This window comes from Lethenteron reissneri, chromosome 58, assembly GCF_015708825.2.
Source record: "Lethenteron reissneri isolate LAM-NWPU_2019-01 chromosome 58, ASM1570882v1, whole genome shotgun sequence".
NCBI lineage: Eukaryota > Metazoa > Chordata > Hyperoartia > Petromyzontiformes > Petromyzontidae > Lethenteron > Lethenteron reissneri.
The window spans coordinates 2928546-2946691 of NC_083836.1; the positions used below are offsets into that span (position 1 = coordinate 2928546).

Here is an 18146-nt window from a genome sequence, read left to right on the forward strand (position 1 = left end):
CGAAAAATAGCCGAGTCGCTGAGCTGCAGCGGAGAGGGACGGAGAGACGGGGGATGGGGGAGATGGGAGAGAGATGGGGGAGATGGGGAGATGGGAGAGATGGGGACATGGGAGAGATGGGAGAGATGGGAGCGATGGGAGATGGGGGAGAGATGGGGGAGATGGGGGCATGGGAGAGATGGGGGAGATGAGGGAGATTGGGACATGGGAGAGTTGGGAGAGATGGGGAAGATGAGGGAGATGGTGGAAATGGGGTCATGGGAGGGATGGGGGAGATGGGGGAGATGGGGACATGGGAGAGACGGGGGAGGTGGGGGAGTTGGGGATGGGAGCGTGTGAGAGATCGGATAGATAGGAGATGAGGGAGACGGGAAGATGCAGAGACAGGGAGAAGGGGAGTAGGGGAGATGATAAGATGGGGAGATGATAAGATGGGGAGATGAAGAGACAGTGAGTATGGGAGTTGAGGAGATATTTGTAATTGGACGACTGGAGGTGGCTACCCGTGAGAGATCTTGCGGTTCGAATCCAGCAGCCCGCCCTGGCTATTATTGCGGGTGCATCAACCGTAAAAAATACAACTCGTACTACTACTACCACTGCTACAACGCGCCGTCTGCTTCACTGTGCATGTTAAAGATCCCCGCTGACGTCATTCGGGCAGGGTAGGCCATTGTGTGACAGTGTGAGCGTCCAAATAAATGAATTAACCCACCCACCCACGGATTACTCCATTGGGATCGCACACAGTAGCAGCATTGCCCCCCCCCCCCCGACTGTGAGACTACAGCGGGAGGAGGGAGGGGAGGGGTGGTGCTCTAGGCCTGAGCACGTGATCTGTGACACCGCTGCCGTGTGGTCAAGACGAGGAGTGGGGGTGGAGAGTGACGACGCTTGGTGTGGGTGGACACACACGGGGAGGGGGAGAGGGGGGGTGCTGTTGGTACATCCGTGTCTATTTGTGTGTCTGTGTGTCGGTGTCCTTGCGTGTCCCTGTGTCCGTGTGCACCTCTGACCGCCTGCATGGACATGTGCCGAAGATTAACGGCGCATTCGTGCAATTGCTTGACTAGAGAGAGCGAGCGGTGGACGGTGATGAGGTGGGGGGGAGGGGGGTGGTGGTGGGAGGGTGGGGTGGTGGTGGTTGGGGGGGGTGGTGGTTGGGGGGGGTGGTGGTTGGGGGGGGTGGTGGTGGTTGGGGGGGGGTGGTGGGAGGGGGGGTGTGGGGGTGGAGGGTGGGGGCTGAGCGGGATGAACAGTGATGTGGGTGCTGGACATCTCTGGGTCACTGCCATGCTTGGGGGTGGCGGGAGGGGGGGGTGGGGGCAGGGGGGGATGGGGGCACGAGGGTAGGGGGAGGAGGGAGGGGGGGGTCCGTGATCTTCGCTGCAGAGCTGCTGCAGAAGCAACGGAATACTGATGAGCGAGCGACACCATCGCGGGGTGAGTGAGGGGGGGGGGGGCTGAGACCCCGGTCTCCTACCCCCCCCCCGGGCCCGACCCCCCCCCCCCCGCCCCCCCCCAACAATGCTCGCGTCTCGTCAATAACTCACTGCTTCCTCCACCTCCGGTGTCGTCGCGATCGCTCCGCGTGAGTCGAGCTGCTCTCGCCCCGACAGCCTGTGTAGGTCACACGGGGGTGGGGGGGTGGGGAAGGGGGGGCATCTTCGTCCCGTTTTCGTTGTGCGTTGCGTGAGTGTTGTTGCGTGAGTGTTGTTGCGTGAGTGTTGTTGTGCGTGCGTGAGTGAGCGGGTGGGTGAGTGAGTGACTGCGAAAGAGACAAAGGCGGCCCGGCTTGGTACTGTCCACCCACCCCCTCGTGTGCCGTGCCGGCATTCATACGTGCTGCTACTCGCTAACAGCACTTCAGGCAACAGTCCGTTAAGGCTGTACGGGGAATTTTGTCTTTGTCCACTCAGCCATTCATCCTCCTGTACCACATCAGTCAATCTCTTCTACAACCCGTGCCACGCCTGTTTAGCCCCCTCTGTCCGGCCAAGCAGAAGCCGCTGAGGCACAAGGTGGCTGTGGCATGCAGCCTTGCTTGCCGGAGGCGCTCACTGATGATGGGTCTGCGTCCAGATCTTTCAAGCATCTGTGAGCTCCTCGCACTAACCTGCCTGGTCAAACCCGGCGTGGAGCGTAGGCAGGCCAGGCTGATTGTTTCAAAGCAGTGTAAATTTCGATTTAAAGCTTTCGTGACTGCAGGGATTCATCTTCTTGGTTCTTTCGGTAAAGTCACGTAGAAGGGAAGTAATACAATTATAAAAACAAAGCATAATAAAATAATATAATTCTCACGACGTTTCGGCTACAACGCATGCTTCCTCAGGATGGCTGCTTGCGTTGTAGCCGAAACGTCGTGAGAATTATTTTATTATGTTTTGTTTTTATTATTGTATTACTTCCCTTCTACGTGACTTTACCGAAAGAACCAAGAAAAAGCGGTGTAAATGTTCTCTCTGTGGGGGGGGGGGGGGGGGGTCCACCTTTCGCAAGCAAAGAGAAAGGAAGGACACAGCAGTGTTAGAGAAGACCCGGAGCTTCGTGTGGACTGACAGACCAGGTAGCTTCCGCACGGAGTCACGCAGCTAACACCGCTCTTCGATATCATCTTGCGGTCTCTGTCTCTCTCTCTGCCTCCCTCCACACCCTCTCTCTCACTCGCACTTCTCTCCATTTTCCTCTCTCTGTTTTACGATCAGAGGAAACTAGAAGATGCTCGGTGTAGTCGGCACTTTGCTTCGTTCATCATTTCGTTTTTTTGTTTTTTTTTTAAACGCTTTGCTTTATGTAACCCCCCCCCCCCCCCCCCCTTTTTGAAATGAAATATTTCACAAAAGATGTCACGCTCTGCTCTCCTTACCCCTTTCCTCTCTCTCTCTCTCTACCCCCTCTCTCTCTACCCCCTCTCTCTCTACCCTCTCTCTCTCTACCCCTCTCTCTACTCCACCCCCCATCTCTATCTACCCCCCCCTAGTCTCTCTACCCCCTATCTCTCTACCCCCCTCTCTCTACCCCCCCCCTCTCTCTCTCTCTCGCTACCCTCTCTCTACCCCCTCTCTACTCTCTACCCCTCTCTCTACCTCCTCTCTCTCTACCCCCTCTGTCTCTACCCCATCTCTCTCTACCCCCCCCCCCCCCTCTCTCTCCACCCCCCCTCTCTCTACCCCCTCTCTCTATCTCTACCCCCTCTCTCTCTACCCCCTCTCTCTCTTACCCCCTCTCTCTACCCCCCTCTCTCTCTACCCCCACTCTTTCTACCACCCCTCTCTCTCATCTACCCCCTCTCTCTAACCCCTCTCTCTCTACCCCCTCTCTCTCTACCCCTCTCTCTCCACCCCCCCCCTCTTTCTACCCCCTCTCTCTACCCCCTCTATCCCTACTCTCTCTCCCAGCTTCACTCCCTCTCCCCATTCCCCCTCTCTCGCTGTCTCCCCGCTCCCCCTCTCTCCGTTCCCATCCCCCGTGGGATCTCCATGTGACTGTACAGTTGTACTGCACTACCGCCCCCCCACCTCCCCTTCCACATAAAGCTCCCTCCTGGGAGTCCAGCGGTGGTGAGCGGAGTGTGGTGAGCGGTGTGTGGTGATCATCGAGATGGCAATGACCAAGAGACTGTGTCTACGTGTCTCGATGTGTATCTCTGTCTGTGAGTCTCTGTCCATGTGTATGTGTGTCTATGGGCATCAATGTGTGTCTCTGTCTGTGAGTCTCTGTCCATGTGTATGTGTGTCTATGGGTATCAATGTGTGTATCTGTCCATGTGTATGTGTGTCTACGTGTCTCGATGTGTGACTCTGTCTGTGAGTCTCTGTCCATGTGTATGTGTGTCTATGGGCATCAATGTGTGTCTCTGTCTGTGAGTCTCTGTCCATGTGTATGTGTGTCTACGTGTCTCGATGTGTGTCTCTGTCTGTGAGTCTCTGTCCATGTGTGTCTGTGCGTCTCTGTCATATATATAGCTGTGTCTGTCTATCTGTCTGTATATCCGTGTTTCTGTCTGTGTATATCTGTGTCTGTGTGTCTCTGTCTCTCTAAATGTGTGTCAGTGTGTCTGTCTCAATGATTCTGTGTATTCGTCTCTGTGTATATGCGTCTCTGTATCTCTTTGTGTATCTTTGTGTCTATGTGTCTATGTATGTGTGTAGTCTATACAGCGGATCTTTGGTTTTGTTTGTCTATGTATATCTGTGCGTGTGTATGCTGTTGGTATATCCGTGTCAATTTGTTTGTCTGTGTGTCGGTGTCCTTGTGAATCCGTGCATCTCCCTGTGTCTGCGTGTACCTCTGACCGTCTGCATGTACATGTGCAGAATAGGAAAAGCGCAGCCCTGCAATTGCTCGACTAGAGGGAGCTATAGACATTCCCTGTGGTGGATAATTCTGGCCTACTCTTCCACACGGGCCAGACATCTCGGAGTTACCCACACTCTACCCCACCACAAGTTACCTGCGGTGGTCGTGGTGTTACCCATTTGTACTATTGCGTGGAAAGAGATGGCGCTCGCTGATTGGGTCTTTGGGCATATGAATGTGTCTGTGTGTGCGTGTCTTTGTGGGTAGCGTAGCGGTTAACGCGCTGCGCTACGCACCCGGCAACCCGAGTTCGATTCCCGCTCACGGCCACCACCAACACCGGTGACGATGATCTGAACCGGTCGTGGCCCTCCCCTAGGTCGGTTCAGCCTTAAATCAGTTCCTGGTGCGGTGCGTGAAAACATCGCCACTGGGGGAGACAAAGGCGGCCGGGCGTGGTGCTCGCTAAAAGCGCTTGGCTCCATCAGTCTGTTATAGGTTACACAGGGGAGCTTTGTCTGTGTGTGTGTGTCTCTCTGTCTCTCTACATTTTGTCTTGCAGGCAAATCCCCCTCCTATCATCGTCAACGCGGACAATCTGGATTCACCGTCTTACGTGAGTTGTGCACGCCGCCCGCACGCCACCGCCAACTCTACCACTCGGATCACCCTCTTCCAGAGGTCGCAAACGGGTTTTGATTCCTTACCCGTACCCGGCCGCACCAGGGTCGCAAACGGGTACCCGGCCGGGTACAGGTAGCCGGGTATCGGGTCGGGTACGGGTATCGGGTACCCGATTGCGACCTCTGCCCTCTCCTCACCGATAACAACAACAACATCAACAACCACCATAACCACAACTAGAACGAGTCGGCCCGTGTCCACCGCATCTGCGGCACAGAATCTTTGCGTCTTTCTGCCTACTGTGCGTGCCTCGATTCTACGCGTTTTGTTACCTTCACCTTAGCCGTAATAGAGGATCTTTGGGTTAGATCGTGTCGTTAAACCCTCCACCACCCGACACAGCCAACTAGTACGGTTTGTCACATAAACAGAACGTGCCAACTTGTCACTCGTACAGCACTAACGGGCGTGTCAGAGAGCAAAGCCACAACATTTACAATCTGAGTACGACGTTTCGCCAGTAATTACAACCAGCTTCATCAGGCGGACAGCAACAACAACAAAAACAACCTCAATATTTGAAGAGCCGCAGTGCAGCGTGGCGGATAGCGTCGTGAAGCAGTCCCCTACGGAGCCGCAGGTTCATGCCTGCGACGCCCCTCTGGGTTGCTCACTCAAGAGGGAAGTTCAACCTGTGTAGGCCGCAGGCCTTGCTTGTTAGCACCCGCCCCACCCTCCCCTTGGGTTTTGCGCTGTGGCCTCCTACTGCTTAGGCCCCCGCTCCTTCCTGGACAGGCCCCACCTCTTCCTACATCGGTAGTGGTGGGCGGGGACGGTAGGCGGAAGTGGGCGGGGCCTGTAGGCGGAAGTGGGCGTAGCCGGAAGTGGGTGGGGCCTGTAGGTGGAAGTGGGTGGGGCCTGTGTGCGGAAGTGGGTGGGGCCTGTAGGTGGAAGTGGGCGGGGCCTGTAGGCGGAAGTGGGCGGGGCCTGTGGGCGGAAGTGGGCGGGGCCAGTGGGCGGTGGTGGGCGGGGACTCAATCCCCAACAGTTGCCCAAGCTCTGCGTTCCTGCATGGTGATGCTTGGACAACGCCGTGCGTGAGTTGTTGGTGTGTGCGGCGAGGAAACCGGACGCACCCGGAGAGAGAACAACCCCAGCTGCGTGCTCGCGTTGTACACGAATCCACTTGCTGTGCTGCCACCGGCCATGTTTGCCGGGAGATGGCAACGCTGGTGGCCACCGCCCCCCCCCCCCTGGCACGAGGCCCTCGGTGTTGTGGCCTCGCTCTGCGAGGGTGACCCCGGGAAGACTGCGGCTCTGCAGTGGGATTCTTGACTCCATCCGTGCGGCGCTAACGAGTGCCACCTCGCATTCGGCGGGGTTCTCTCCGGGTTCTCTGGGTGGTTCACGCCGCGCGACGCCAAACTCGCCTGCCGGCATCGGCAGCGCCCTCCCGAGAATCGTTTTCACCGGGCGAATGCGTTCACTGTTTAGCGTCGACGGTGGTTGTCACGGTCACCGTCGCCGGGGGGAAATCGGTGGGGACCGGCTCGCTGAGTGGGATTGAGCAGCCCCCGCGGGAGGGATGGAGGGTGGCCTCTATCCAGCAGTGGAGTGACCACGGCTGCTGATGACCGGGAGAGGTTCGCTGCCTCGACATTATCGTCATTCATCTTCTTGGTTCTTTCGGTAAAGTCACGTAAACTGGAAATAATAAAATAATGAAAATAAAACATTATAAAATAATTCTCATGACGTTTCGGCCACAACGCAAGCAGCCGTCCTCAGGTGAAGAATAGGTCTGTCGAGAAGACAGGTCTGTCGAGAAGACAGTGTCTGAATAAATCATTCAGACTCTGTTTTTCCGACAGACCTGTTTTCCACCTGAGGACGGCTGCTTGCGATGTTGCCGAAACGTCGTGAGAATTATTTTATTATTTATATTTTTATTATTTTATTATTTCCCTTCTACGTGACTTTACCGAAAGAACCAAGAAGATGAATCCCTGCAGTCACGAAAGCTTTAAATCGAAATGTTATTACGTTTTATTTTTATTATTTTATTATTTACCGTCTACGTGACTTTACCGAAAGAACCAAGAAGATGAATCCCTGCAGTCACGAAAGCTTTAAATCGAAATTTGATTACGTTTTATTTTTATTTTTTTATTATTTTCCTTCTACGCGACTTTACCGAAAGAACCAAGAAGATGAATCCCTGCAGTCACGAAAGCTTTAAATCGAAATTTGATTATGTTTTATTTTTATTATTTTATCATTTCCCTTCTACGCGACTTTACCGAAAGAACCAAGAAGATGAATCCCTGCAGTCACGAAAGCTTTAAATCGAAATTTTATCGTCATTGTCCCCCTCGTCATCGTTTCTCCCGTCTCACCTCCCCCGTTTGCTCTCGTTCTGTCCTTCTGCCCTCGGAGGCTGTTGCCGTGGTTACTGTCGTCAAGGGACCGCCGGGATGGGGGGCTGTGGGGGAGGGGTGGCCGTGCCCTCGGTGATGCCGAGTGTCGTCACGATCGCAGATTTACATTCACGACGCGCGCTCGCTGGTCCAGACACAGAGACAAAGGTCCCCCGTGTAGCCTCCAAAGTGCTGTTGCCGAGCACTTGTGAAGGCCGGCGCGGCACACGAAGGGGTGGGTGGTCGGCACCATGCCCGGCCGCCTTTGTCTCCCTAGTTGCGATGTATGCACACCGCACCAGGTATTCATTTGAGGCTGAGTCGATCTAGAGGAGGCCATGGGGACCGGTTCAGATAATTGTCACTGGTGTTGGCCGTGAGCGTGAATCGAACTCGGGTCGCCGGGTTCGTAGCGCAGCGCGCTAAGCGCTGCACTACCACTCCCGCACACACATATACATACACGCACGCACATATACATACACGCACGCAGAGTTGCACACGCAGAGTTGCGCACGCAGAGTTGCGCACGCAGAGTTGCGCACGCAGAGTTGCGCACGCAGAGTTGCGCACGCAGAGTTGCGCACGCAGAGTTGCGCACGCAGAGTTGCGCACGCAGAGTTGCGCACGCAGAGTTGCGCACGCAGAGTTGCGCACGCAGAGTTGCGCACGCAGAGTTGCGCACGCATGCAAACGAACGCAGAGTTGCGCACGCAGAGTTGCGCACGCATGCAAACGAACGCAGAGTTGCGCACGCAGAGTTGCGCACGCAGAGTTGCACACGCAGAGTTGCGCACGCAGAGTTGCGCACGCAGAGTTGCGCACGCAGAGTTGCGCACGCAGAGTTGCACACGCATGCAAACGACACGCAGAGTTGCACACGCATGCAAACGAACGCAAACGGCAACGCACCTGCCACTCCTGCTCAACTCATGACGCATGCAACGGGGCTACCTGATTAGTGGGCGGGGCTAACTTGGGTGGAGGGCGGGGCTACCCGATTAGTGGGCGGAGCTAACTTGGGCGGAGGGCGGGGCTGTGTGACAGTGGGCGGGGCGAGGGTGGTGAGTGGGTGGGGCTGTGTGAAAGTGGGCGGAGCTACGTGAAAGTGGGCGGAGCTACGTGAAAGTGGGCGTGGCGTGGCCGTTGAGTGGGTGAGGTTATGTGAAATTGGGCGGAGCTGCCGGGGAGAGAGGGAGGGGGCTGCGTTGAGCCCCCCTCCCCCCCTCCCCCCCTCCCCCCCTCCCCCCCTCCCCCCCCTCCCCCCGTGTGTGAGATCCAGAATATAATTGTTTTACTGCAGCAGGAGAAATCCGATGAGCTATGAAACTCTTTGTCTTATACGTCCAGTAGGGGGCCCGGGGTAAGAACGTGCTCGTGTCTCCGCAGCTCAACGGCAGCGAGGCGGAGTACGAGTATGAAGAGATCACGCTGGAGAGGGTGAGTATCCACAAAGACAAAGGTCCACCCTATAGCCTGCAACAGACTGTTGGGGCAAGTGCTGTAGGGAAATGTTCACACAGCAACATCGCCCCCTACTGTGAAACTACAGCATAGGGGCAGCTACCACTGGGGGGTCCCCTAAGCTAAACCACGTAGCAACATCGCCCCCTGCTGTGAAATTACAGCATAGAGACAGCTACCACTGGGGGGTCCCCTAGGCTGAACCACGTAGCAACATCGCCCCCTGCTGTGAAACTACAGCATAGAGACAGCTACTACTGGGGGGTCTCCTAGGCTAAACCACGTAGCAACATCGCCCCCTACTGTGAAACTACAGCATAGGATCAGCTACCACTGGAGGGTCCCCTAGGCTGAACCACGTAGCAACATCGCCCCCTGCTGTGAAACTACAGCATAGAGACAGCTCCCACTGGAGGGTCCCCTAGGCTAAACCACGTAGCAACATCGCCCCCTACTGTGAAACTACAGCATAGAGACAGCTACCACTGGAGGGTCCCCTAGGCTGAACCACGTAGCAACATCGCCCCCTGCTGTGAAACTACAGCATAGAGACAGCTACCACTGGAGGGTCCCCTAGGCTGGGCCACGTAGCAACATCGCCCCCTGCTGTGAAACTACAGCATAGAGACAGCTACCACTGGAGGGTCCCCTAGGTTGAACCACGTAGCAACATCGCCCCCTGCTGTGAAACTACAGCATAGAGACAGCTACCACTGGGGGGTCCCCTAGGCTGAACCACGTAGCAACATCGCCCCCTGCTGTGAAACTACAGCATAGAGACAGCTACCACTGGGGGGTCCCCTAGGTTAAACCACGTAGCAACATCGCCCCCTGCTGTGAAACTACAGCATAGAGACAGCTACCACTGGAGGGTCCCCTAGGCTGGACCACGTAGCAACATCGCCCCCTGCTGTGAAACTACAGCATAGAGACAGCTACCACTGGGGGGTCCCCTAGGCTGAACCACGTAGCAACATCGCCCCCTGCTGTGAAACTACAGCATAGAGACAGCTACCACTGGAGGGTCCCCTAGGCTGAACCACGTAGCAACATCGCCCCCTGCTGTGAAACTACAGCATAGAGACAGCTACCACTGGAGGGTCCCCTAGGCTGGACCACGTAGCAACATCGCCCCCTGCTGTGAAACTACAGCATAGAGACAGCTACCACTGGAGGGTCCCCTAGGCTGGACCACGTAGCAACATCGCCCCCTGCTGTGAAACTATCACAGCGTCGTTCAGCATTAGCAGTTCGCAGGGAGGAGCCATGTGCATAATGCAGCAGGGCGCAGAGTGCAGCAGGGTGCAGCAGGGTGCAGCAGGGTGCAGCAGGGTGCAGCAGGGTGCAGCAGGGTGCAGCAGGGTGCAGTGTACAGCAGGCTGCAGCAGGGTGCAGCACTGTGCAGTGTACAGCAGGCTGCAGCAGTGTACAGCAGGTTGCAGCAGGTTGCAGCAGGTTGCAGCAGTGTACAGCAGGGTGCAGTAGGGTGCAGCAATCGGCAGCAGGGTGCAGCACTGTGCAGGCTGCACCAGGGTGCAGAACGACAGTGCACTCGTGACTAGATGATGATGGTGACGATGACGACGATGATGATAGCGATAATGATTATGACGACGATAATGACGACCTGACGATGATGACGATGATGACGACGATGACAGCGACAACAACGATGACGACGATGTTGTCCCGTGACCCCCGCCGCCTTCCTGCAGGGGAACTCGGGGCTCGGGTTCAGCATCGCGGGCGGCACCGACAACCCGCACATCGGCGACGACCCGGCCATCTTCATCACCAAGATCATCCCCGGCGGCGCGGCCGCACAGGACGGTCGGCTCAGGTGAGGCTCCGGGACGGGTCCCGGGGGAGCGACCGGCGCCGCAAGCGTTGGGGCATCGCCGGTCGGGGAGCCGAAGGAGGTTTGCACGGAGGGTGGCGCTCGCTTGAATGCCCATCGGTGACTCGGAAGCGCTGTTGCCTAGGGGGGCCCCAGTGGCAGCTGTCCCTGCGTGGCACCAGCCTGTAAATGGGGACAGACTCGCACATGACGGCCATTGACGCGCACATGACGGCTATAGACTCACACAGAGAGTCATAGACTCACACAGAGTCATAGACTCACACAGAGAGTCATAGACTCACACAGAGGCTCATAGACTCACACAGAGACATCGACTCACACAGAGTCATAGCCTCACGCAGAGAGTCATAGATTCACACAGAGACCCATAGACTCACACAGAGAGCCATAGACTCACACAGAGAATCATAGACTCACACAGAGACCCATAGACTCACACACAGACCCATAAACTCTCACCGTGAACCACAGACTCATACATAGACCCAAAGGCTCACATAGACTCATAGACTCTCACCGTGACCCACAGACTCGCACAGAGAGCCATAGACTCTCACCGTGACCCACAGACTCACACAGAGACCCATAGACTCACACAGAGACTCATAGACTCTCACCGTGACCCACAGACTCGCACAGAGAGCCATAGACTCTCACCGTGACCCACAGACTCACACAGAGACCCATAGACTCACACAGAGACTCATAGACTCTCACCGTGACCCACAGACTCGCACAGAGAGCTATAGACTCTCACCGTGACCCACAGACTCACACAGAGACCCATAGACTCTCACCGTGACCCACAGACTCACACAGAGACCCATAGACTCTCACCGTGACCCACAGACTCACACAGAGAGCCATAGACTCTCACCGTGACCCACAGACTCACACAGAGACCCACAGACTCACACAGAGACCCACAGACTCACACAGAGACCCATAGACTCTCACCGTGACCCACAGACTCACACAGAGAGCCATAGACTCTCACCGTGACCCACAGACTCACACAGAGACCCACAGACTCACACAGAGACCCACAGACTCACAAAGAGACCCACAGACTCACACAGAGACCCACAGACTCACACAGAGACCCACAGACTCACACAGAGACCCATAGACTCGCACAGAGAGTCATAGACTCACACAGAAACCAATGAACTCTCACAGAGACCCATAGACTCATACATAGAGTCATAGACTCACACAAAGACCCATAGACTCGCACAGATACCCATAGACTCACACAGAGAGCCATAGACTCTCACCGTGACCCACAGACTCACACAGAGACCCATAGACTCACACAGAGACCCATAGACTCACACAGATACCCATAGACTCACACAGAGGCCCAGAGACTCTCACCATGACCCACAGACTCACACAGAGACCCAGAGATAAGGACTTGCATGGAGAGTGGCGCTTGCATCAAAGCCTCAGCAGCTCAGAGCTCCTCACGTCTCAGCTCAACCATCGCATTGCCCTGCTGCAGTCACTGAGGGGACCCCCAGTGGCAGCCGTCACTGTGCAGCACCACCTGGGATTGGAGCGGGATGGGTGGGGGGCATGGGGGGGTGGGGGGGTGGGGTGGTGAGGGGGGGGGGGGGAGTACAGCTGATGACACCACGAATGCGAAACAGAAGAGGAGGATGTGGCACGGGATGTGTGCTTGCGTGTGTGAGTGGGGCCTCCCCTAGGTCGACTCGGCCTCAAATGAGTAGCTGGTGCGGTGTGTGAACATCGCCACTGGGGAGACAAAGGCGGTCGAGCGTGGTGCTGGCCACCCACCCCCTCGTGTGCCGTTCCGGCCTTCATAGGTACTCGCTAACAGCACTTGCCCCTACAGTCTGTTAAGGCTACACGGGGGATCTTTGTCTTTGTGTGAGTGGGGAGCGGTGGTGTAGCGGTGAGCGCTACGCTGCGCTACGAAACCGGCGACCCGAGTTCGATTCCCGCTCACGGCCAACACCGGTGACGATTATTTGAACCGGTCCTGCCTGGGCCCTTTCTGGGTCGACTCAGCCTCAAATAAGTACCTGGTTCAGTGTGTGAAACCTCGTGAATGGAGAGACAAAGGCGGCCGGGCGTGGTGGCGGCCAACCACCTCCTCGTATGTCGTGCCGGCCTTCATAGGTGCTGCTACTCGCTAACAACACTTGCCCCAACAGTCTGTTCAGGCTACACGGGGGATCTTGTCTTTGTGTGAGTATGGGTAACGGTAGTGCACCGGCGAACCGAGTTTGATTCCCGCTCGCCGCCAACAACACCGGAAACAATCATCTGAACCAGTCCTGGGCCTCCCCTAGGTGGACTCGGCCTTAAATGAGGACCTGGTGCAGTTTGCCCACCCAACTTCTCGTGCGCCGTGTGGTGCTACTCGCTCACAGCCCTTGCCCCGACGCTCCGTTCGAGTCTCCACGAGGGATCTCGGTCTGTGTGTGTGTCTGCGTGCGTGACTGACTGATGCTGTGTGCGTGCGCAGGGTGAACGACTGCATCTTGCGCGTGAACGAGGTGGACGTGCGGGAGGTGGCGCACAGCCGCGCCGTGGAGGCGCTCAAGGAGGCCGGCTCCATCGTGCGCCTCTACGTGCGACGCAGACGCCCGCTCAGCGAGACCCTCGCCGAGATCAAGCTCGTCAAGGGGCCCAAGGGTGAGGGCCACGCACCACACACCACGCTGAGTATCACACTGGGCAGCGCCGCACCGCACACCGCACCAGGCACCACACCCTGAAGCACACCAAACACCGCACCAAACACCGCACCGAACACCGCACCGAACACCGCACCGAACACCGCACACCGCACCAGGCACCACACCCTGAAGCACACCAAACACCGCACCAAACACCGCACCAAACACCGCACCGAACACCGCACCGAACACCGCACACCGCACCAGGCACCACACCCTGAAGCACACCAAACACCGCACCAAACACCGCACCGAACACCGCACCGCACACCGCACCGCACACCGCACCAGGCACCACACCCTGAAGCACACCAAACACCGCACCAAACAACGCACCAAACACCGCACCAAACACTGCACCAAACACTGCACCAAACACCGCACCAGGCATTACACCGGGCACCGTACCAAAGAACAGCACCGAACATTGTGCCAAACGCCGCACCGTGTACACCGCACACCCCGCACCTCCACCTGCTCAGCCTAGGCGCCTACCACCACCGTCACCTGCAGGACCCCCCCCCACAGCCGTAACCCCCTGGCGGCTTGACCCTCGCGGCCTCTGTAGCCGTCACCCTCCCAACCCGAATCCCCGACCCTCTTCACTCGCCATAACCCCCCCCCGTGTCGTGCCCCCCCCCCCCGCCCCCCGCCCCCCGTGTATTGGTTTGGCCATGTTTGTTTGTTGCAGTACGGAGTTAGACTGATGGCCTTAATCTAAGTTGTCTTGTGGTTGTGGTTGTTGGTTGTTGTTTGACTTGCATCCCACTGGGATTTTTGCACACAGCGTTGGTGTGCGGTGATTTTTCTGCAATATTTTTCTGTCTTTTCTTGGATTTTCTGTTTGCACTTAGTCACATAGTCAATTTAAGATGTTTTCTTGTTCATGTTTTTGTTTTTTGTTTGTTGCGGTTGCACCCGATTCAAGAGCCGAATGGCTCACAGGGCTATACTAATACATTAACTTTGAAACTTGAACCCCCACCTCCCCCGCCTCCCCCGCCTCCCCCACCCCCACCTCCCCCGCCTCCCCCGCCTCCCCCGCCTCCCCCACCTCCGCCCCCCGCCTCCCCCAACTCCCCCGCCTCCCCCACCCCCCCCCCACCTCCCCCGCCTCCCCCACCTCCCCCACCCCCCCCCCCACCTCCCCCACCTCCCCCCCCCACCTCCCCCACCTCCCCTACCTCTCCCACCTCCCCCACCCCCCCCCGCCTCCCCCCCCCCCGCCTCCCCCGCCTCCCCCGCCTCCCCCACCCCTCCCCCACTAGGCCTTGGCTTCAGCATCGCAGGCGGCATCGGCAACCAGCACATGCCGGGGGACAACAGCATCTACGTGACGAAGATCATCGACGGGGGCGCCGCGCAGAAGGACGGACGCCTGCAGATCGGAGACCGCCTACTCGCGGTCAGCGGCTCACTGCTGCTGTTGCTGTACCGTACTGCTGCTGCACCGTACTGCTGCTGCACCCTGCTGCTGCTGCACCCTGCTGCTGCACCCTGCTGCTGCCGCACCCTGCTGCTGCTGCACCCTGCTGCAGCTGCACCCTGCTGCACGCTGCCGAAACGCTGCTACGCTCTCTGCAGCCTGCTGCGATCTATGCTCTGCTGCTGCACAATGCTGCTGCACAGTGCTGCTGCACAGTGCTGCTGCACCCTGCTGCTGCTGCACCCTGCTGCTGCACCCTGCTGCTGCTTTTGCACCCTGCTGCACCCTGCTACTGCTGCACCCTGCTGCACCGTGCTGCTGCTGCACCCTCCTGCACGCTGCCGAAAAACTGCTATGCCCCTCTGCAGCCTGCTGCTGCTGCACCCTGCTGTACCCTGCTGCTGCTGCACCCTGCTGCTGCACCCTGCTGCACCGCACTCGAATGAATACCTCGCGCTCGATGCCCGTGCTGCGTGCGTGCCGCTCATCTCACTTCACGTTGCTCCTGCTGCTCAACGCTCATTCTACTCGCTGCACCTGCTGCACTCTGCCCCCCCCCGCCCCCTGCCGCCACCCCCGCCAGGTGAACGCCATGTGCCTGGAGGAGGTGACGCACGAGGACGCGGTGGGGGCTCTGAAGAGCACCTCGGACGTGGTGTACCTCAAGGTGGCCAAGCCCACGAGCCTCTACCTGTCGGACACCTACGGGCCGCCCGACGTCACCAGCGGTCAGCAGCTCACCTGTACACACACGCACACACAGACACACACAGACACACACACAGACACAGACACACAGACACACACACACAGACACACACACACAGCCACACACAGCCACACACAGACAGACACACACACACACACAGACACACACACACAGACACACACACGCAGACACACAGACAGACACACAGACACACACAGACACACACATTCAACGGTGCTGGTTGTTGCTGGCCTCCTGGTGTGAGTAAGTAGCCTGTGACCCCCCCCCCCCTCCGCACCTGCTGATGCCTGCGTCCCTCTCCCCCCCTCCACGTCCGCCTTTGTCTCCCTCGTGCCCGCAGCCTACCCCCCCAGCATGGACAACCACGTGATGGGGCCCAGCGGGTACGGGGGCATCCACGGCCCCCCCTCACCCTCCCGCTACTCCCCCGTGCCCAAGTCTCTGATGGGCGACGATGACATGCTGAGGTGGGTGGTGGGGGGGGAGTGGTGGGGGGAGTGTTGGGGGGGGGGGGGGAGTGGTAGGGGGGAGTGGTGGTGAGTGGTGGGGGGCGGGGGGGGAGTGGTGGAGGGAGTGGTGAGTGGTGGGGGGAGTTGTGGGGAGAGTGGTGGGGGGGGGAGGGTGAGTGTAGGGGGGAGGGCGAGTGTAGGGGGGAGGGTGAGTGGTGAGTGGTGGGGGGAGTTGTGGGGGGAGTGGTGGGGGGGGGAGGGTGAGTGTAGGGGGGAGGGTCAGGTGGGGGGAGGGTGAGTGGTTGAGTGGTGGGGGCAGGGTGAGTGGTGGGGGGAGGGGGAGTGTTTGAGTGGTGGGGGGAGGGTGAGTGGTGGGATTGAGTGTAGAGGGGAGGGTGTGTGGTGAGTGGTGGGGGGAGGGTGAGTGGTGGGGATGAGTGGTGGAGGGAGTGGTGGTATTGAGTGGTGGGGGGAGGGGTGAGTGGTGGGGGGAGGGTAAGAGGTGAGTGGTGGGGGGAGGGTGGAGGGGGGGAGGGAGAGTGGTGGGGGGAGGGTGGAGGAATGAGGGACCACCCCAATCATCGTCATCCTCGATGACCCCTCACCCTGACCCTTCACCCTGACCCCTCACCCTGACCCCTTACCTCTAACCCTGTTCCCCATGACCCTCAACCGACAACTCCCCAGCTCTACTACGCAAGCTGCAGTCACCGGGGAGACAAAGGCGGTCGGGCGTGGTGGTGCTGTACCCCCCCCCCCCCCCTCCCCCGTGACGGCCTTCGCAGGCTCCAATCCGCTCGCTGACCGCACTTGCCAGCATTCTGCACGAGGCTACACGGGGGACCTTTGCATGTTGTGTGTGCTCCCCCCCCCCCCCCCCCCCCCTTCGCTCCCGGCGCAACCAGCGGCCCGCGCAAGATCGCGCTGCACAAGGGCTCGACGGGGCTGGGCTTCAACATCGTGGGGGGCGAGGACGGGGAGGGCATCTTCATCTCCTTCATCCTGGCGGGGGGCCCCGCCGACCTGAGCGGGGAGCTGCGGCGCGGGGACCAGATCGTGTCGGTGAGCGCGGGGACGTGTGTGTGTATGTGCGTGTGTGCGTGCGTGTGCGTGTACGTGCGTGTACGTGTGTGCTTGTGTGTGTGCGTGCGTGCGTGTGTGCGTGCGTGTGTGTGCGTGTGTGTGTGCGTGCGTGTGTGTGCGTGTGTGTGTGCGTGCGTGTGTGTGTGTGCGTGCGTGTGTGCGTGCATGCGCACATTACGCAGGACAGCGCGTTACGCAGGACTGTGTTTGTGTGTGTGTCTGCGTGAGTGTCTCTCTGTGAGTGTGTATGTCTGTGTGAGTGTGTGTGTGAGTGTCAGTGTGTGTGTCTGTGTGTGAGTGTCAGTGTGTGTGTCTATGTGTGTGTGTGTCTGTGTGTGTGTGTCTGTGTGTGAGTTTGTTTGTTTGTCTGTGTGAGTGTGTTTGTCTGTTGTCTGTGTGTGAGTGTCTGTGTGTGTGTGTCTGTGTTTGAGTGTGAGTGTCTGTGTGTGAGTTTGTTTGTCTATGTGTGAGTGTGTTTGTCTGTTGTCTGTGTGTGAGTGTGTGTGTCTGTGTGTGAGTGTGTGAATGTCTGCGTGTGAGTGTCTGCGTGTGAGTGTCTGTGTGTCTGTGTGAATTAGCCTTCATAGGTGCTACTCGCTAGTGCCACGTGCCCCTACAGTCTGCGAAGGCTGCAGCATCTCCTCTGTGTTTAGGTGAACGGCATCGACCTTCGAGGAGCCACGCACGAGCAGGCGGCCGCAGCGCTCAAGGGCGCCGGCCAGACCGTCACAATCATCGCGCAGTACAAGCCCGAGGGTGAGTGCGCACCAGCATAGCGAGTGACGCTGGGCAGCGAGTGACGCGGCGCAGCGAGTGACGCGGCGCAGCGAGTGACGCGGCGCAGCGAGTGACGCGGCGCAGCGAGTGACGCGGCGCAGCGAGTGACGCTGCGCAGCGAGTGACGCGGCGCAGCGAGTGACGCTGCGCAGCGAGTGACGCGGCGCAGCGAGTGACGCGGCGCAGCGAGTGACGCTGCGCAGCGAGTGACGCTGCGCAGCGAGTGACGCTGCGCAGGGCCGAGTGACGCGGCGCAGCGAGTGACGCTGCGCAGCGAGTGACGCTGCGCAGCGAGTGACGCTGCGCAG

The 18146-nt window shown here is 58.5% G+C and overlaps 1 protein-coding gene across 1 annotated transcript in view; it reads left to right on the forward strand.

Moving 5' to 3' along the window:
* Positions 1-439: 439 nt before the first annotated feature.
* LOC133357441 (disks large homolog 1-like) overlaps positions 440-18146 on the forward strand; it is an 18609-nt gene continuing 902 nt past the window's right edge. The window contains exons 1-10 of the mRNA XM_061575390.1: positions 440-450; positions 4807-4915; positions 8730-8780; positions 10520-10644; positions 13160-13329; positions 14642-14778; positions 15383-15527; positions 15870-15996; positions 16884-17040; positions 17715-17817. Of these exons, the coding sequence (XP_061431374.1) occupies positions 440-450; positions 4807-4915; positions 8730-8780; positions 10520-10644; positions 13160-13329; positions 14642-14778; positions 15383-15527; positions 15870-15996; positions 16884-17040; positions 17715-17817 (1135 nt within the window). The remainder of the gene's footprint in view (positions 451-4806; positions 4916-8729; positions 8781-10519; positions 10645-13159; positions 13330-14641; positions 14779-15382; positions 15528-15869; positions 15997-16883; positions 17041-17714; positions 17818-18146) is intronic.